The sequence below is a fragment of the Mus caroli genome, chromosome 12 (genome assembly GCF_900094665.2).
Source record: "Mus caroli chromosome 12, CAROLI_EIJ_v1.1, whole genome shotgun sequence".
Classification (NCBI taxonomy): Eukaryota; Metazoa; Chordata; class Mammalia; order Rodentia; family Muridae; genus Mus; species Mus caroli.
Window position 1 is genome coordinate 93,225,631 of NC_034581.1, and position 21,546 is coordinate 93,247,176.

Consider the following 21,546-nt stretch of genomic DNA (forward strand, 5'->3'; position numbering starts at 1 on the left):
ATCAGTGGACCTGATGTTGAAATCTTGGCAGCCTTCACCAAAAGGTCAAAATGTGAATAAATCTGGTAACATGAAGCCAGCCAAGCTGCCTACTGAAATACAGTCTTGTGCACTTGTCAAACACAGGGGCAATAAAACTGGATTGTGGGAATAAGCATATTAAAATGTGTAGGGAGGGATGGAGAGGAGGCTCAGCAGTTAGGAGTATCAGCTATGGGTCTCAGAGGACCCATATGGTGGCTCATAGCTATCTGTAACTCCAGTTCCAGGGCATCCAACATCATCCCCTTCTGGCCTGAACAGACACTGAACTTACCCAGTGCACAGACATACACATAAAATAAAAGTAAAACTATTTTAAAGTGCAATCTAAGCACTATGGCAGTGTTTCTTAACCGTCCTAATGCTGCGTTAATATAGGCCCTCATGTTGTGGTGACACCCCACACACACACACACACACAAACCATAAAATTATTTCATTGCTACTGCATAACTGTTATTTTGCTACTGTTATCAATTGTAATGTAAACACCAGCTCTTCAGGGTATCTGATATTCAATCCCCATGAATTATTTTTTTGATGCCCGCAAAGGGGTCACAACCCACAGGTTGAGAACCGCTGCAATGTGTAGTGGGTTGAATCTATAATCTATAATCTATAATCTCAGAACTCAACCCAAAAAAAATATCATGAGCTAAAAGCCAATTTGGAGAAACCATGTCTCAAAACAAATAAACAAAAACTAAGGGCTAGGTAGATATTAGCAATAGAGAGCTTGCTTGTCTAGAAAACATAAGACCCTGAAGTACAATGTTCAATATCTAATACCACAAAACTACATAAAACCCTATGTGGCTCATAAGAGTGGTCAGGGACAAGAGTCTGTTTATGTTCGGGGATCAGTGTTCTCTCTTGCTTAAGATAAGTCAGAATGATCACTTGAGGTCAGTAGATCTTATTATCCCTGTTTGTATACCTGTATTCCCATTAGACACATATCACTTCATAAAGAATTATAGACATTCCTACTGTCTCTTGCTTTAAACAATAAAATTAAGAAAAATCAAATTATAGGTTGACAATGATGGAGATTGTTTTTTATCCACTGGGGACTTTTAGATCATAGCAAAAGCTTCCCCTGCCCTTGAAAGAGAAGCTCTCGTTCTGCCTTTAACTATAACTGAAACAACCCAACCCAAGAGTCATTTCTTACAGTGTTTGCACCTTACAGTCCCTGGGTAAGAGGCCTGTGGGTTAATATTGCTTGCACGTCGTCGTTGCTGATTTTTCTCACTCGGATGGCGCTTAAGCCTTTCCTAAAGCCCCCTCTAGTGACAAGCAGAGAATTAATCCATTTCAGATCAATAGCCACACACTTTAAACGTACATTGTGTCGATTGCCTTTTAAATGAATCACATTGAGAAATGGCTTAAAGGGGGTGGGGGAGCTCAGATTCCCTAGAAGTTTTCAGTCACTGAAACGTAAAGGACTTTGTACAGAACTGAGGCCACACAAAGCACCCACACATCTTTTCATTCTAAATGTTTGAGGACACACAGCGTGCTCATGTATCTTTTCATTCTATATGGTTTTACTTGGCCCTGATGGATAATCCAAAAAGAGTCCATGATTTTCCTTCTTTTTGTCCTTTAGAACCTTCAGGATTAAGATATGTTAGTAGAGGGGCTGGAGAGATGGCTCAGTGGCTGAGAACACTGGCTGCTCCTCCAGAGGAACTGGGTTCAAATTTCAGCACCCACAAGGCGACTCACAACCATCTAAAACGTCAGTCCCAAGGGATCTGAAGCCTTCTGGCCTCCATGGACACCAGGCATGCACATGGTGCACAGACAGACAAGCAAAATACTCATTCACATTAGAAGAAAAAAAAAAACACTAAAACTAAATAACAAAAAACCTTCATGGTCAGGAGAGAAAGCTCAGCAGGCAAAGACACTTGCCACCAAGCCTGATAGCCCAACAGTGGGAGGAGAAAACTGGCCCTCTAACTCCAACACACATGCTGTGATATGTGTGCACATACATACATACATATATACATATGCAAACATAAATAAATACAGTGTGATTTAAAATGTTAAATGTCATAATAATATTTTATAATAACTCAATAAAAGCAATGATAGAGCTTTGACCTTTTGTCTCTTGTGTCACTTTTCTGCATTCAGTGGATAATTTTCACTGACACTTCTAGGCACGTCCAGAGGTAAGCACCATTTTAGGAGCATTCTGTACTGTGAAATGTACTAGCTACAAAATAGAAATTAAGTGTACAATAATAAAGCATTAAAATATAACGAACACAGACTACATGTTTTATAAGGTTAGATGGTACATATTGTTTATACATAATTGTTTTTATTTATATTACCACCCCAGAGGCTTAGAAATTATACAACTCGAGAGATCTAATTAAACCATTAAAATAAGAGAAGAGCAGGCTGGGGAGTTGATTGGCTCAGTAGTTAGAAGCATGTCTTGCTCTTACAAAGGGTTGGAGTTCGAGCCCAGTACGCACACGGTGTCCCACAACTGCCTACAACTCTAGTTCTAGGAGACTCAAGTCCTCATCTGGACTCTGAGGACACACACAAGTGCAGTCACACACACACACAAATAAAAAAATAAAAGCAGAAAATTTAAAGCCACTCTATTCTCAATAGAGAGAAGACATAAGATAAAAAGTGGCCTAAGACAATATCAAAACGAAATCCAAATCATAATTTTGAGCATCTTTTCAACACATACACAATGAAACCATTGTCCTTCACTGGACAATTTACTCAAGAGGATCATATTTTTCTTTCCTAAACATGGATGTGTCAATTTCTGAATATGAATAACAGCAATCTATTACTGAAGTAATTTCTGAATGTGGAAAAGATCCAGCAAAGGGTCTTCAGAATCATGTCTCCTTCCCAGAGGTCAACATAACTAGTACTGATCCCAAGTGAAAAGGTCTCTTGGGAGCTTAACCCCGCAATAATTTATACCAGCTATGTATGTGCCTGTGGTCAAGACTTGGATTGTCTCTGAGAAAAGGTGTTGTCTCTTGTTCACACACAGAGAGTAAAACCCAAGGACAAGTTAAATTTCACTTGCAGTAATATATTCATTGCAGAACTGGAAATTAACTGACCCTGTTGCGTTCATTCTTGAAAGGACAGAACAACATTGAGGCTTTAAAGAGAAACACCAAACCGAGGATGGTTCTCAGAGAGAGTCAAACACCAGGCACTGCTAACTTCAAGGCCTTCTCCCGTCTCCTGCCCTCTCCCAACCAGGCAGCCTCTTTCCTACTTCAAAGTAGAGTATGCTTTTTCTTTCATTGGAACTAGGTTTTTCCATACAATATATTCTGATTACAGTTTCCTCGCCATTACTCCTCCCAGTTCTTCCTTGCCTCCTCTCCCATCCAGATTCACATAGACTTTTGGTCTCTTGTTGGAAAACAGGCATCTAAAGAATAATAGTAAAATACAATAAAACAGCTGGGCATGGTGGCGCACGCCTTTAATCCCAGCACTCGGGAGGCAGAGGCAGGTGGATTTCTGAGTTCAAGGCCAGCCTGGTCTACAAAGTGAGTTCCAGGACAGCCAGGGCTATACAGAGAAACCCTGTCTCAAAAAAACCAAATAAATAAATAAATAAATAAACGAACAAATGAGAATAATACAAAAACAAGAAAAATAGACAAAGAAAAACCATAATAATAAAAAATACATGTAGAGACATACATGTTCACACACACAGGAATTCCATATTTTAAAAAAAATACCCACAAAAATGGAAGCCATAATATATACCCAAAGGACCCAGAGCAGAATATTTTTATCTGCTTTGATAAGAGGAGCTCGCATCTCTTTCTAGTGACCCAAATTGTTGTGTTGCCTTCTTCAGTTTGCCCTCTAAATTTCAGCTCTCGTCCAACTCAGCAAATGCTTACTGGAGACTGATTATGCACAGCATTACAAGCAAGGTGAATTTTTAAGTTGCTAATGGTGTAATAAATGCCTTAGGGAATCTTAGAATTTTAAGTAACAATGAGTAGGAATAAAATTTTCTGCTTTCTACATACTATCCAATTCTGTCTTTTAAAAAAGATTTTATTTTTAACTGAGTATGTGTGGGTGTACACACATCAGTGAAGGAGTCATTGGAGGCCAAAGGTATCAGATGCCCTGAAGCTGAAGTTAATTGTGAGCTGCTGGATGTGGTAGCTGGGAACTGAGCTTGGGTCCTCTGCAGGAGCAGTAGATGTTCTTGACCTCTGGGCCACAGCTGCAATCTCCCTTGGTCCCCTTACTCTGCATCATCCAAACTATTGTTGGAGACATAGAATCATCGTATTTCAAGTCCAATTTTCTCTCCTCCCTATGTCTTAACATACCACTATTCTGAGCATTGTCAGAACTTGGATTCTGGTTTGTTTTTGTTTTTTGTTTTTTTTCTAGTAAAATTCTTTTTTTTATTTTAAACAAATTTTTATTAAATATTTTCTTCATTTACCTTTCAAATGTTATCCCGAAAGTCCCCTATACCCTCCCCCTGCCCTCCTCCCCAATCCACCCTGTACTGGGGCATATCATCTTTGCAAGACCAAGGGCCTCTCCTCCCAATGATTGCCGACTAGACCATCTTCTGCTACATATGCAGCTAGAGACATGAGCTCTGAGGGTACTGGTTAGTTCATATTGTTGTTCCACCTATAGGGTTACAGACCCCTTTAGCTCCTTGGGAACTTTCTCTAGCTCCTGCATTGGGGGCCCTGTGTTCCATCCAATAGATGATTGTGAGCATCCACTTCTGTATTTGCCAGACACTGACATAGCCTCACAAGAGACAGCTATATCAGGGTCCTGTCAGTAAAATCTTGCTGGCATATGCAATAGTGTCTGCATTTGGTAGCTGATTATGGGATCGATCCCCGGGTAGGGCAGTCTCTGGATGGTCCTTCCTTCCTTCCTTCCTTCCTTCCTTCCTTCCTTCCTTCCTTCCTTCCTTCCTTCCATCTCAGCTCCAAACTTTGTCTCTGTAACTCCTTCCATGGGTATTTTGTTCCCCGTTCTAAGGAGGAACGAAGTATCTACACTTTGGTCTTTCTTCTTCTTGAGTTTTGTGTGTTTTGCAAATAGTATCTTGGGTATTCTAAGTTTCTAGGCTAATATCCACTTATCAGTGAGTGCATATCATGTATGTTCTTTTGTGATTGGGTTACCTCACTCAGGATGATGCCCTCCAGATCCATTTGCCTAAGAATCTCATAAATTCATTGTTTTTAATAGCTGAGTAGTACTCCTGGGTTTTTTTCCTCCTTTCATTGTTATAGGATTTCTGCTTTACTTTCCTTAAGCCTAGCTCTCTTCATATTTGGCTCTTCTGAAACAGAAGTCTTAGAAAAGAAAACCCTGACAACATGCAGAGTACCACATTTTCTTGGACAGGCAATGTCCATATCATAACACTTTTATATGCACGACTTCCAGCATCCCTTTCATTTACATAAACAGGGACCCGTGGCTCAGCCAGGCTTAAAATTTAATTCATGATCAAACTTGTAAGCTATCTTAGCTATCTTATTTCTATTGCTATGATAAAACACCTCCACCAAAAGCAACTTAGGGATAAAATGGTTTGTTTCAACTTACAATTTACAGTGTATCATGAAGGGAAGTCAGGACAGGAATTCAAGGCAGGAACCTAGAAGCTGACCCTGGAGGAACACTACTTACCAGCTTGCTCCTCAAGGCTTGCTCAATTTGCTTTTCTACACAATCCAAAGCCATATTACAAAATATTTTTTTTATTCAACTGATGTAGTTATATTCTTGGAGGCTAACTGCTAAATAAGCTCACCCTTGCTAGGTCTTTCTGAACTCCAGTTGACTGGTTTAACTCAGCTATTCTAGCTCAAACTCCTCCCTCACCAAGATGACTGATTCAAACTGGCTTCTCTCAGCTTCTCACTGAATTGCTCTGTTTGGCTTCAAACTAACTCTGGAAATTTATTCTAATCTTCTTGATCCTTCTCTGGCTTTACCTGCCTCTGTGGACCTGCACTGAACTGCATAAACTCACGAATGAACTCCAGTCCACTTCACCACACTCACTGCACTGACCCCAACTGACTGAATTCAACTACACTGACTCACTGACCTGCCCTTTCAAACATGCTCCTTCCTTCTGTAAACTAACCTTACTTTCATTGCTTGGGATTAAAGGTGTGTCTATTCCAGCCAGAGTAGCCGTGTTGCTGGATTGAAATTCCTCTATACGAGCTGCCTAGAGATAGCACTGTCCACAGAGTTCTATAAAGGAGCAGAACCCAACAGAATGACTCTGTGTGTGTGTGTGTGTGTGTGTGTGTGTGTGTGTGTGTGTGTACTTATTAAGTCAGCTTACAAATAGCAAACACAGCTGAATTACAGCTGAGAGGCTGAGAACTCAGTAGTTTCTTCATCCTTGAGTGCCTTTGTAGTCAGAGTAACCCCCCACCCCCACCCCATGGTGACCATCTCTCACTGGGGAGGCTGGCATAGTTGCTCTGTCCACAAGGCTGGATGCCTCAGCTGTCCTGATCTGGTGAAAAAAAAAAAAAACTGAAAGAGAGAGCTGCTGATCCTTAGATCCTGATAGAAAACTGAAAAGAACTGGTTCTGGTGTGGAAGGATTCAACCACAGCAGAAGAAGAAAGCAACTTGAAGAAAGGACAAGCCAGAAGCCAGAAGAGGTGAGCTATCTTCCTTTTCAGCCATGACCATTTACATCTGGACTGCTAGTAGACAATAACACCTTCAGTCAGAGTGGGTCTTCCAAATCATTTATTTATTTATTTATTTAATGCATATGAGTACACCATTGCTCTCTTCAGATATACCAGAAGAGGACATCAGATCCCATTACAGATGGTTGCGAGCCAACATCTCAGGACCTCTGGAAGAGCAGTCAGTACTCTTACCCGCTGAGCCATCTCCCCAGCCCCTTCCGAATCACTTAAGGCAATCAGGAAAGCCTCCCTATTCTGGAGGTTCTAACTTTCATTAGGGTGCCATAAAAATCAACCATAATATCTAGACGCTCAAAGTTCGCAAATCTGGCTCGGAATCCGGTATGCTTCCTGTGACTCCAGAGGTTCTCAGATGGGATGTAGTTTCCTCCTCAGGCAACCTTTGGCAATACCTAGTGACGTTTTTGGTTGCAATTAGGTTGCAATCAATGGGTTGTGGTCTTCTAGTGGGCAGAGCCCAGGAATACTGCTATATGATACCACAACAAGGACTTACCCATCCAGCCTAAAAGTTCAAGAACGGGTTGCTGAGAAGCCTAGCGGGACAGAATGCTTTCTGCACTCCCTCTACCCCGTTCTGATCTTATTTCCATGGATACACAATTAACTACTGCAAAAATGAACAACTCGCAGAAAGCAACGGAATGCATCCACCCTTTTCTCACTGCCTTCTTCCATTCAAAATGAACCGATCTTTGCTGCTTTAAAGATAAAGGGAGAGCGAGTGCAGGAGCTGAGGAACTCAGTAGGCAGAAAGGAAATTCACACTAATTGCAATGCTTACAATACAAACTTGGGGTTTGGGGGGGGGAGTAGCTGCAAGGTCTTGCTGTGTCAAGAGCGCTTGCGCTGCAAGCTTGGGGACTTGAGTTCGAATCACAGGCATCCAAGTTAAAAGTGGGTATGGTGGCAGAAGCAGATATGACTTGCTTTCCGGACAGTTCACTCTGGATAACTGCCAGGCTCCCAGAACAACAGATTGGGACCGGTGGCCATCCTCCCGCGGGCTGCTGGCACTTCCTGTAGGCGGGAGTGCTGTGGGCGGGGCGGGGCCTAGGAGCACACGTCCCTATGTTGTGACGTCATAATCTGTAGCCGCGGAGCCGGCCCTTAGCAACCGCCCTGACGACCGTCGCTGTGACCCTTTGCGCCCCCGCGGTCCTGGTCTTTTCCTTTTCACCTCCGCTGCGGGGGGGAGCTCAGCTTGATCCCAGTAAGAACCAAGGGGACACAACCGCGGAGGCCGCAGGAAGACTAAGCATGGATGGCAGCCGGAGAGGTAAGGGACTGCGCGGGTCCAGGCTGCCCATGGCCTTTAAGGTCGCCTGCCACCTCCTTCAGTGTCGCAGGGTAATGGCTGGAACTAGAAAGGCCCTGAGCTCAGGGCGACTCCGCATGCCCGGCTCTTTGATTTCCAGCCTGATCTTGAGTTTGTCGCCCTGACATCCATCCCCTGATCCTGGGACCCTGCAGCCTGTATCACTTGGGTATCTTCTAGGCGGAATACTAGCCTGGTCTTTGAAGTCTGACCTGAGCCCCAGATCAGGCCGGCTGCTTTCACAGAAACGACCCTCAGTTTCCTCATCTTGAATGTAGTGGGTAAATACCCATGCCACGGAGTTCTTGGGGATTAAGTGCAGATAATATACAGCAAGCTCGAGGTGCATTTTAAGTACATGAAATCTTCCACTCCCTCCCTCCCTCCTTCTCTCCCTCCCTCCAGAACTGACTCACCCAGAGCTGGTTATAATTCAGTGGCTCCAAGGTAGGAGCTGGGATACTGCATTTGTAATAAACTTCCAATGTGGCTGGTCGTTGGACTGAATGTTTAACAGCAAAAGACTACCCATAATAACAGTGTACACCTGAGTCAAGTGGGGTGTGTGAAGTAGTTTGTGACCTCTACCCATAAATCGTTGCAAATCAGTCTAGTCGAAGTATTCTTTCTTAAGACCGAAATAGGCAACACACCCACCCCCACTCACACAGAGGACTGGTGCTGTCTATTTAAACTGTACCTTTGAATCGACCTGCTAATGATTAATTAAACCTTGCTTTCATCTTGCATGCACCTTTATTCTACAATAATTGATCAAAATAAGTGTTTTGCTTAGCATACAAGGTCAGCGGGGAGGGTATTCAGACACCATCCCAACCTAAGCTCTAGAGACACACACACCAAATGCTGTTACGGTCTTCAGAAATGGTTACAAAATAAACTTGAAACCTTTGCAGTGTCCCACCCGTAACCCAACACTTGTTCACACACAAATCCTGTTAAATGGGTATTATTTATATTTTGAAATGAATAAAACAAAAGATTATAAATAATTCCCCTAGTGTCATGGTTGGTCACAGAACAAGCCCCAGACTAAGAAGCTAAAACCCTCAAGTTCTTTTACTTACATTTGTTTAGTAATAGACTTTGTGAGGTTTTGGTGTTTATTTTTAAATGAGGTGACAAATGTAAAAGGGTTTATACTTTTAGGTGACTTCAGTTTTAGCCCATAACACATATTAATAACATTGTTCCTGGTATAAATGTTATATTCGATAAGTATCTGGGCCAGTTTTTATATACTAAATTATAAGTAACCATTCATTTAGTTGAAGCTTCAATGCTTAATTTTAGTTTAAAGTAACCCATCTTAGATTTTATTAGTTCCCTCAGCTATTTCAGAATACTAGATACTAAAGATACCCAAGGAAAAACATTCCTCACTTCCTCACAGTAAGCAAATTCTTTTGTGAGGTCAGCCTTCAAGAGTGTGATACGGCAGAAAGCCATCAGCCTGAAGAACAGCTGGTCTTGTATCTAGTCTCTGATAGCAACTAGTGAGGTCTTGTATCTAGTCTCTGATAGCAACTAGTGAGGCGTCCTGCCAGTTACTTTGCCAAGCCTTAGTTTTTGAAAAATGGGGAGGTAGGCTTGATCACCTGTAAGGCTCTGTTTCCAGTGTCTGACGGGGGGGGGGGGAGAAAGGGGAAAAAAATGAGACTATTGGTCCACCATTCATGGACAACCTGTCGGGACAGCCAACTGAGAAGAGCTTGGGAAAGGTTTTTTAATCTGTCATTCCCTTGGAAATACCTTTAAAAGTGACCTAGTCCTAAAATTGCAGAAATGTTGGGAAAGTCCTGAAACACCATTTTTTTTTCCTCAGTGAAGTTTCTTCTGATTGCTAATAAAATCAAATTGTCTAGGAAACCGAGCTGAAGAATTTGACTGCCCCACCAACACCACATCCATCTCATGCAGCAATTTTTAGTCTTAATTTAGACAAGACTGCTCTTTTTCTGGGCATTTAGCTTGAGACTGCTTTCAGATCATTCTGGGTCCAGTCAAGATATAGAACCTGTGCCTAAGTTATTTAAATGAGTAGAAAGGATTGTTAAACAGTCATAAAAGTAGCTATAAGTAATAATTACTACAGTATTACCTAACACTTGCATTGGCAAAAAAAAAAAAAAGTCATATCAAGAAACAGAAAAATGTCCGCATTGGAGGGAGCAATGCCTGAGAGAGGGCCCAGGTGAAATGACTTGTCTAGGCCTCACTGCAGCCCTGTGAGTTTTAACATGACATTTATCTGTTAGGAATGTTAGAAACCAGTGAGTGCATATCTTAATGTAAATAAATGAAGAAGAAACAACCAAAAAAAGCTGCCTGGGGATTACAGTATTCATGTTCTATACAGTAGTTATAACAACACTGAAATTCTGCTCCTTTTTAAATATCATTACCAAACACAATTAAATTGTGGAGAAAGAAATTATTTTGTGATGGTGTCTATGTAATTTTCTAATCCCATGAAGTCTGAAAGAACAGACACTATTTTTACATTCTTGGAATTCTCTTTAAATATAGTGTGTTTAGTTGGGTACATTGGTGTGTGCCTGTGATTCCAATTGCTTGGATGGCTGAGGCAGGATCACTTGAGTCCAGGAATTCAAGACCAGCCTTGGCCTGGGCAGTATAGTAAGACCTAATCTCAAAAGAAAATAATATAATAAATATAACTCAAAATATATATTATCTCAAAACAAAAATCCAATGTGTCAGTAGTGAACAAAATAAAATCATTATATATCAAGTGACATAAATGATCTATTGATCACTTCATCCAGTAAAAATAAAGTCTCAAAGTAAACCATTCTGAAAATAACTTAGTTTGAAAACAGTTCAGTGGAGAGCACTTGCCAGGCACAGATCCCCAATACATACAGTGCTTCACATAAAATAGTTTGTTTTCTTTAAAAAAAAAAAGGGGGAGGTGTGCACCTGTGTGTCGGTTGGGAGCTGAGGTCAAGTGTCTCCCCGGTGTTCTCCACCTTTATCTTTTAAGACAAGGCCTCCCACTATTGTATGTCTATTCTGTGATGAACTATCTCGATGGGTATTCCCCAACAGTGGGAGCTTAAAGGTCTACATGCAGCGTAGGCACTCTCTCACTGAGACTCTTTACAGGTAATTTTAGGTTGTGTCAAGTTACAACTAAAACTGGCAGTGCCTTTTGAAGCTCATTGGTTCAGCTACAGTAGTTTGTCACAGAGTGTCAGGGACCTATCTGTGCCCACCCTATCCCCTCCAAAGCTGGAGTAAAAGCATGTGCTGCCAGGCCTGGCTTTTTATGTGGATTCCAAACTCAGGTCTTTCCTTGGTGCGTATTTGACGGCCACTTTATCACCTGAGCCATCCTCCCAACCCTTATTTCCTTAAAAAAAAAAAAAAAAAAAAAAAAAAAAAAAGTTCAATCTGTGGTCATAGGATTTTTCCTATTAGATAAATTTTTGTTGGTAGTAACATAACAATGATTTTTTTTTTTTTGAGACAGGGTGTTATTATTTAGCCCTGGCTGGATTTGAACTTTTTATATAGACCAGTCTAGCCTGGAATTCAAAGATCTGCCTGCCTCTGCCTCTGAACTGCTGGGATTATAGGTATGCACCACCATGCCTAGCTGAATAGCAACTTTATTTAAAAATAAATGTGTTGGGCTGGTGAGATGGCTCAGTGGGTAAGAGCACCCGACTGCTCTTCCGAAAGTCCAGAGTTCAAATCCCAGCAACCACATGGTGGCTCACAACCATCCGCGACGAGATCTGGCGTCCTCTTCTGGAGTGTCTGAAGACAGCTACAGTGTACTTGCATATAATAAATAAATCTTTAAAAAAAAATAAAATAAATGTGTTATTTTTAAAATTCTATATTGTTTTTTATGAAAGTTGTGTTTCCCATGTCCTAATTTGTCTTTTTTTGTTGTTGAAAGTCAGAGCAACCTCTGTCCTCCCCAGATACAGCCCACCATGCCTGTTTACAGGACACCTGAGCACCAAGAGTAACGGTAAGTGAGCGACATACAGCTGAAGCCGTGTTAGAAACTCACTGTTCTCTGTGCTGGGCGGTCCGTGACCTGAGGACACAGCTCTCTTAAGAGACACTTGCCTGCACTTCATATCAGCAATTAGAACTAAATGTCGTAGGCATTCTTTGGACTCAGTTTGGGGGTCATAATGTCGAACTATTGTTGTGCCCTGATTGTGAACCTAGCTGCCCCTGCTTTCCCACCCTGCCACAACCAGGGGCTACTTTTGCCAGCACACGGTCTGGTTGAAAGCATGTCTGCCTTATTAAGTTGATGATTGTCAAGTGATAAAGGTGTCCAAAGTAAAATTTTAATATTAACCTAAAATAATTTTTGTAATTATAACTTAAATATTTTTGGCATTGGTTTTAGGAAAAACAATTTAAACCCATTGTTCTTATTTCTATGAAAAATATTTCATACTGTCCCCTCCAAATAAGAAAAAAAAATGATGAAATTTTTAATTATTTCATTTTATTTCTTTGTACCAAAGTGTATTCACAGAAACAGCTAGAAAAGCCTATTTAAAAAAATAAAACAAAAACAAAAACAAAAGCAAACAAAAACAAAAACAAAAAACAAGCAAACAAACAAACCTTTGAAGCAATATCTGGTGCTGCAAACCTGTAATACCAGTATCTGAAAGACTGAGGCAGGAGGATAGTAAGTTTATGGCATGCCTGGGCTGTAGCTTGAGATCAAGGCCATTCTGGGAACTTAATGAGAGCTTTTCTCAAAAAAAAAAAGTAAAAAGTGCTGGGGCTATATACCTCAGGGGTAGAGGGTTTGCATAGCTCCTAGGTTCAATCTTCTGGAGTGTATGCGCGGACACACACACACACACAAGCATGCACTTGCAGAGCTAATGCAGGCAGAGCACTTGTCAGCATGTAGCTGCATTGGTTCTTATCTCAGCAATGCCTCCTTTGCAGGAATATGACACAGATTTAATGCACAGCTCTGTCCTTCTATTAAATGGTGATAATAATGGCTAAAAAGAATTTTACTGGTAGAGAATGTGAGAATGCATGGCACGTGTCCGCCAGCCACCTCTTTGATAATAGCATGCTTGTATTCTGCGGAGTTTTCATGAATGGATTGATTTTGAAGTACTGAAGTACTGAAGGCTAGATCTAGGAGGGGAATCTGTTTCCTCGTAGAAGAATCTTTTCAAACCCTATATTCTATTTTACTGTTGAATTTTTTAAGTATATGCTCCTGTTATTTCTCAAAAATTTTCAGGGGCTGGGAAGGTAGCTCAGTGGATAAATAGATAAAGTACTTGCTGTGCAAATTTGAGAGTTGGATCCCCAAACCAATATAAACGCATGGTGGGAGTGGCAGCTCACCTGCCTGGGGAGATAGGGATGGGATGCCCAGAGCAAGCTGGCTAGTTAGACTAGCCTCATCGGCTGACCTGGCTTCAAATGAAAGATCCTACCTCACTAAATAAGATGGAGAATGACCAAGGAAGATTCCTGACACCTATACCTGTGTGCTCACTCACTGTTGTACACATACATGTACGCACACACATGTGACATACATAGGCATGCACATATACCACACACACATAAAAACATGTAAAAAGTGGTTTTAATGTTTAAGAATATGCCTCCATAGTGCTTTATGCTTATATATTGATGCTTAATGCTTCTAAGATTCACTTTAAACAATTTGAGAGAAGGTGGAAAAGTTCAATACATAGATTTAAAGCAGTCTGTGGATCTTGACTGCAGCTGTAAAGTCAGAGACTTACCTCTCTGTGACACTTACCGCACAGTCTCCATGGATAGTCTTGTGCTTTGGAACTTGTCTGATCTCTCAGGCTCAGTGGTTCATACATAATCAAGCAAATGATTGAAGATGTTTAATAATGAGATAAAGAGGTATAAAATAGTAATAATTTAAGAGTAGATTAACATTATTAATCTATTAGTAGATTATAGTTTAGATTATTTTAATAGATTATATTCTAGAATCTCTTTCCCAAACTCTCAAGCTTGTAAAACTTAACTCTTGAAGAGGCTGGAGCCCAGGTGATGAGTTGCTAGTCAGTGTTCCCAGGGCAAGACGACGACTGGACACAGAGCCATGACAGTGTGTGTATTCTCCGCCTCCTCCAGGGAAGTCCAGAACGGAACTGAGAATGACGTCAGTAACTGTATCTTTGATGTTTATGTTAAGTTTACATGTGTAATGATTAACTATGTTTTAATTTTTAGCTTTTTGCACTGACTCCTCTTCTCTCAGACTAACCACTCTCCAAATGGTCAAGAACCACATGGCTGTTCACTATAATAAAATCCTTTCAGCCAAAGGTAAACATGTGCAAATTTGAATTTCCTGTGCCCATGTAAACCCCAGCTTTACTTCTCATTATGATGAACCTGTGGCAAAGCGGTTTTTACATTATTTCAAAGGGGACTTGGATCTTAAAGTGGGATGCCAACTATTGATTATATCAATGGCAAAATTTATGTTAACAACATTTACAATTACATAATGCCTAGACAGCTCATTCAATGCATTTATTCTAATATTCTTTTGTTGTTAGAGATTGCTCATGTTTCTATTTGTGTTTAAAATTTTAGGTGTCTATATTGGGGCATGCTTGTGTGTGTGTGAGCAAGCAAGTATGTATTCAAGTGTGTATGCATGTGTGTGTATGCATATAGAAGCCAGAGGTCAACCTTAAGTGTCATTTGTCAGGAGCCATCCATTTTTTTAAGAGAGGGTCACTCACTGAGACCTTGAACTTGACATTTTAAGGCTAAACTACATAGGAGGCAGGCCCCAGAGATCCTCCTAACTCTGCCTCCCCAGGGCTGAGAGTACAAAAGTGTGCTGCCATGCCTGCATTTCACTAGTGACTGTGATGTCTTCCTAACACAAGATGTTACTATAAAGCCCAGGCTGACCTAACAGCAGTGTCCTTCCGCTTTGGGCACCTGAGGAACTGAATGCGCTGTGCTGCCGTTCTCAGCTGTATGCTGGTCTTAATATAATCTAACCTGCTCTCACTTAGGAAGTTACACAAAGAGGAGACTGGCTGCTATCCTTCCTTTATTATTGATTTTATTAAAAGATAACTTATGTAGAGTAAAATGCACTAGTTGTAAGTATATAGGGAAATACCTTGAAAATGTATATGTCTCTATAACCATGACAGTGTTGACAGTAAACAAGAGATCATTTAACTCTAGCATGTATGACCATCTTCCTGCCCCATGCTGTTGTTCAGTTCAGGAACAGAGAAGGGTGCATATATTTTAAATTGCTGCTAAGAAAAGGAGGGGTGTATTTTGTAGCATTTGGAAACAGTATGAGATTTGAATTTAGTGTCCATAAACACAGTCATGTTCATTCTTTTTCATACTGGCTGTAGCAGTCTTTGCACTGAAATGCAGAGTCAACTGGTTGAGACCGGCTGTATTACCTCAAAGAGCCAGAGATTTACCCTCTCTGATCCTGCGATAACAGTGTGCTGACCCCGGTATAGGACATTTCCAATATCCAAAAAGGTCCCCCTCATTTCTGAAGCTACCCATCTGTTCTCTGTTCCTACACTTTTGCCTTTTCTATAGAATAGAATAATATTTATACTTTCAGCCTGGCTTCTTTCAATGTACACAACACATTGAGGCACCCATGATGTGTTTATTGATATTTCTCCCTTAGTTTTTAGGTGGGTTGTAGGCAAACTGGAAAGCCAGCGCTGAGGATCCACCTACCTCCCCGTGGAGGTTCTGAGTGCACACCACCACATCTGGCTGTTTACATGGGTTTGGGGTTAGACCTCAGCCCTGTGCTTGCGCAAGTACTTTACCGACTGAGCCTTCTCCCCAGCCCTTAAATTTGTTTACTTTTGTTTATAAGTAGGATTCTAATTGATGGTGCATGTCTTTAATCCCAAGACTCAGGAGGTAGAGGGAGACAGATCTCTGAGTTACAGGTCAGGCTGATCCATGTAGTGAGTTCCAGGGGAGTCAGGGCTATGTAGACAGAATGTGTCTCCAAAAAAAAAAAAAAAGTATTCCATTTAATGAAGCTGTCATAATTGGTTGATTCACAGCTTGGAGAATATTTGGGTTGTTTTGACTCAGTCTGAGTTATTGGGAATCAAATGACTGTTTCGCATGGTAAATTTATTTTACTAGGAGCCATGGGTATGTTTATGGGTACGTTTAGCTTTGTGACGAGACCCTTTCCAGAGTGGCTGCTGGTTGTTTCCTTACGACTGCCCCCTCAGCAGCGCCTGCTGTTGCCAGGATAGAGCAGTGTCTCCTCTTTGTGAATACCTCCAAGGTTAAATATAAACTTTAATTTCACTAATTTATTTTACTAACTTTACCTAATTTTTATTTACTTTTGTGTGACTTGGATCTTGCTATGTAGTCTCAAGAGCTGAACTTTAAAATATTAGGTTATGTTTTAAATAATTGAAGAAAATAGTATATCGTGGCATTAAAATCATATAAAACCAAGCTCAATTTTCAGATACTTTAGGATTTGTATTTTAAACAGCGTGTTTAAGAGACCATTTTGTAATCTTAGGGTTTTCTGAATTTGTTTTCTTCTAGAAGCTTTTTGCTTGTGACTCTTCCTTTTAAGTCTGTGGTTCATTTTGAGTTTTGGTATATAGTATGAATAAAAGGTTACTGGTTTTTGCCTACTCAGATATTAAATTTCTGGTATCAATTACTGAAGAGTAATTCCCTATTGAATTACTTCAGCATCATTTGACCCAATGTATAAGTCTGTCTTGGGGTATAAATGTGCATATCTATATGTCTACCTTTCTGCCCGCAGCATCCTGCTTTGTTTTTGGAGCATCGAATTAGGTCTTGAAATAGGTATGGAGATGCTCCACTTTGTTGAAGTCTTTGCTTAATCGTGCTGGTGCACCATGATAAAGGCCTGGCATCAGCCACCAAAGCTCTGCTCATTCCTTGTTCAGTCTTGCCTATATTTTGTATTCAGTGGTTAAACTGCTATGTTTTCATGTTCACCAGTATTCTCTTCTACATTGTCCAATGAGCTGTTAATCCCACCTAGTATTTTTTATCTGCTATCTTATTTTTAATCTCTAGAAATACAATAATAAAGCAAAGAACTTCAAGTCTTCAGAGCATTTTGTGTTTATAAATTTAATGTTTCTCATTATTTATAAATATAAAGAATATTATTAAACATTTTTTTCTCTTTCAGCCGCAGTGGACTGCTCAATTCCAGTAAGTGTGAATACTAGCATCAAATGTAAGTAGTTTTTTTAACAAGATATCCCTTTAAAAATAGGTGAAGTAGACATAATTTGAGACTTGACATCCTAACTATTTCTAAGTGTCCATTTCAATGGCATTAAGTACTGTGTCTTTACAACATTGTGTTTACAACATTAAGTACTGTGTGTTGAGTCATCACTGCCATCCAGCTACCCTCGGCCACATGTGAGCCTGGGAACCACATGTCCACGTCTGCTTTATAAGTCCAGTTTCTCTCCAGTCCACTTTCCGTGAACTTTATGATTCTAAGTTCCTTGATTAAGGGAATTCTATAGTGTTTCCTCTGAGACCAGCACATTTTACTTGGTATAATGTTAACATCACTTATGCTGTAATGAATCAGAATCTTTTTTAGAAGTTTTTTATTGTCTGAGTTTGTATGATGTATATGTGAGCACATGAGCCATGGCATGCATGCAGAGGTCAAAGGACAGCTCTGTAGAGTTAGTTCCTCCTCCTAACTTTAACTGGGTCTACGACTCAAACTCAAATCACCAGACTTGTGTAGCAAGGCATTGCCCATGAGTCATCTCAGCAGCCCAAAGTCTTTCTTAAGGCTCAATAAAGTGATGTGTGCATGTGCCTCATTGTCATTAGCAGCTTCAGTTGTCTTCCATTGCTATGAGTAACAGTGAGGACACAGATTCAGAGGATATACCCAGAAGGGAGGTTTCTGTGCCACTAGTAACTCTCTCTGTGCTTTCTTGGAAACTGGCATGTTTTCTATGGCATCTGCACCGGTCACATGCAAGGCTTTCTGGTTTGGTTGCTTGGTTATCTTTTGTTTGGGGATTTAAAAAAAAAAATAATGGAATTGCTAAGAATGTAGGAAACAATAACAAAATGATAATAAATTTCAATTTATAAATGAGTTTTAAGCTGGCCAGTGGTGGTGCACACCTTTAATCCCAACACTCAGGAGACAGAGGCAAGCAGATCTGTGAGTTCAAGACTAGCCTTATCTACAGAGCATGTTCCAGGACAACCACAAAGAAGCCCTGTCTCAAACAAACAAAACAAAACAAAACAGGCAAGTGTGTACATATATATATATATAATGTATGTGTGTATGTGTATATATATATATATATATATATATATATATATATATATATATATATTGTGTGTGTGTGTGTTAAATATAAATAAATTAAACTTGCCAATCCAAAGATGTATAACAGCTGGTTCAATCTAAAAAGCAACAGGAAAAAAAGCGGCATGCTGTCTTAGGGGTCCTGGTGCTGTCTTAGGGGTCTTAGTGCAGATGTGAGGACACACTCTAAATGAAAGAATAAAGGGCAAAGACAGTGCACAGGGAGGAGAAACAAGAGAAATCAGCAGTGGTTGCCGTTAAAGGTTGGTAAAAACCTTTAAGTCAGAAGCTTTCTATAGAGAAAAAGATGGCCATGAAAAGGTACAATAGGAAGGTCTAGCAATTATATTCCAGAGCTCCTGAAATATAAAAAGCAATAGTAACAGAAAAATCTAAATCTCAAAACTGATAGCAATACAGTGATGGTAGGTCCCATATTCTACTTTCAGTAATGGCAAGAATATCCAAACAATATCAGTAAAGAAGCAGTTGAGGTGAATAACACAGTTAATGAAATGAACCTAACAAATATGCCAGACTTTCCACCAGGGTGTGATGCACATTTCCCTAAGAGCACATGGAACATTCCTGGAGTTTATCATATCAAGTTACAAATTTATCTTAGCATATTTCAGAAAATAAGAATCTTTTTAGCCAGAGTTTAATTAAAATAAAAATTAACAACAGAAGGTAATATTCACAAATTTGGAAACTAACTTTGAGTCCAAGGTAAAATAAAAAGAGAACTCTTGGTGGGATGTGTTGGTGCACACCTGTCACCCAGGAGGTGACACAGGGCCAGCCTGGGCTCCAGTGAGAAAATCTGCAAATGAAAACAAAAGCAAAAGTCCCAAACCTTAAAAAACAGCCACTCAGTAAGACTCAGCAGGGTCTGCACTAAGGTGCAGATGCCTGCACTATAGAGGACAAAGGACAGCAAATGACTTAAATGTAAGTCTTAGGAAACTGAAAACTAGTTCAGGCTGCAGCTCACTGGAACAGCACTTGCCTCACATAGAAGAGACCTCCTGTCAGCACAAAGAGGAAGTAGAAAACTAGAAAAGAAATTAACCCCCAGTTAGTGGACAGAAGGACATAAGAAAGATTAGAAAAGAGGGACAGAAAAACAACAGAATTAAAAAACAAAAACAAAAATAAAACAAATTGGTTTCCTGAAAATTGGCACTCTTAGCTAATCTTAGCTAGGCTGAAGAAAGAGAACAAAGACTCAAAGGAGAGAGAAAAAGTATTATGGACGTCTGTGAACAATTTACACTAACAATTGGATTGCCATGAAGAAAAGGATAGATTATAAGAAGCATACAGTCTAGCAAAACTGAACCAACAGTAGAAAACCTGAATAGACCATAAGGAAATGTAATCAGTAAGTTTGAAAAACCCTCAGTAAAGAAGAGCTGGGACCAAATGAGTTTCTATTCAGATTCCAAGATCTCCAGAGAAGGATGAAAACCAGCAAAGCCTAGAACTGCCAGAACAAGTGACTGCAGGCTGCTACAACCACTCTGGAAACTGTTTGGGGGTTCCTCAGAAAATCGGACCTAGAACTACCAGAGGATCCAGCAGTACTACTCCTGGGCATATATCCAGAAGATGCTCCAACTTGCAATAAGGGCACATGCTCCACTATGTTCACAGCAGCCTTATTTATAATAGCCAGAAGCTGGAAAGAACCCAGATGTCCCTCAACAGAGGAATGGATACAGAAAATGTGGTATATTTATACAATGGAGTATTACATAGCTGTTAAAACAATTTATGAAATTCTTAGACAAATGGATGAATCTGGAGGATATCATCCTTAGTGAGGTAACCCAATCACAAAAGAACACACATGATATCACAAAAGAACACACATGATATGCACTCACGGATAAGTGGATATTAGCCCAGAAGCTCAGAATACCGAAGATACAATTTGCAAAACTCATGAAACTCAAGAAGAAGGAAGACCAAAGTGTGGATACTTCAATCCTTCTTAGAAGTGGGAACAAAACACCCATGGAAGGAGTTACAGAGACAAAGTGTGGAGTAGAGACTGAAGGAATGACCATCCAGAAACTGCCCCACCTAGGAATCCATCCCTTAAACAACCACCAAACCCAGATTATTGCAGATGCCAATAAGAGCTAGCTGACAGGAACCTGAAAAGCTATCTCCTGAGAGGCTCTGCCAGTGCCTGACAAATACAGAAGTGGATGCTCACAGCCATCCATTGTACAGAGCACAGGGTCCCCAATGAAGGAGCTATAAAAAGTACCCAAGGAGCTGAAGGGGGTTTGCAACCCCATAGGAAGAACAATATGTACTAACCAGTACCCACAGAGCTCCCTGGGACTAAACCACCAATCAAAGAAAACACACGGAGGAACTCATGGCTCTACCTGCATATGTAGCAGAGGATGACCTAGTCAGTCATCAATGGGAGGAGAAGCCCTTGGTCCTGTGAAGGTTCTATGCTCCAGTATAGGGGAATGCCAGGGCCAGGAAGTGGGAGTGGGTGAGTTAGGGAGCGGGGATGGGGGTAGGGGATATTCAGAGGGGAAACTAGGAAAGGGGATATTTGAAATGTAAATAAAGAAAATATCTAAATAAATAAATAGCCAGATACAGATATTTACACCCAACCAATGGACAGAAGCTGCTGACTCCATGGTTGAATTAGGGAAAAACTGGAAGAAGCTGAGGAGGAGGGCAACCCTGTAGGAGGACCAGCAGTCTCAACTAACCTGGACCTCCAAGATCTCTCAGACACTGAGCCACCAACCAGGCAGCACACACTAGCTGATATGAGGCCCCCAGCACATGTACAGCAGAGGACTGCTGGGTCTGGACTCAGTCAGAGAAGATGCACCTAACCTTCAAGAGACTGGAGGTTCCAATAGTCACAAATAATATAAAATACCTTGGCGTGACTCTAACTAAGGAAGTGAAAGATCTGTATGATAAGAACTTCAAGTCTCTAAAGAAAG

The 21,546-nt window shown here is 40.6% G+C and overlaps 1 protein-coding gene across 3 annotated transcripts in view; it reads left to right on the forward strand.

Moving 5' to 3' along the window:
* Positions 1 to 7,901: 7,901 nt before the first annotated feature.
* The window catches only part of Spata7 (spermatogenesis associated 7), a 43,532-nt gene continuing 29,887 nt past the window's right edge, over positions 7,902 to 21,546 (forward strand). Inside the window, exons 1-4 of one of the 3 annotated variants that reach the window (XM_021178896.2) lie at positions 7,902 to 8,091; positions 12,083 to 12,157; positions 14,404 to 14,499; positions 17,390 to 17,437. In XM_021178896.2, the coding sequence (XP_021034555.1) occupies positions 8,073 to 8,091; positions 12,083 to 12,157; positions 14,404 to 14,499; positions 17,390 to 17,437 (238 nt within the window). In that variant the 5' untranslated portion in view covers positions 7,902 to 8,072. The remainder of the gene's footprint in view (positions 8,092 to 12,082; positions 12,158 to 14,403; positions 14,500 to 17,389; positions 17,438 to 21,546) is intronic. The other 2 variants (XM_021178898.2, XM_021178897.2) reach the window with 2 other exon arrangements.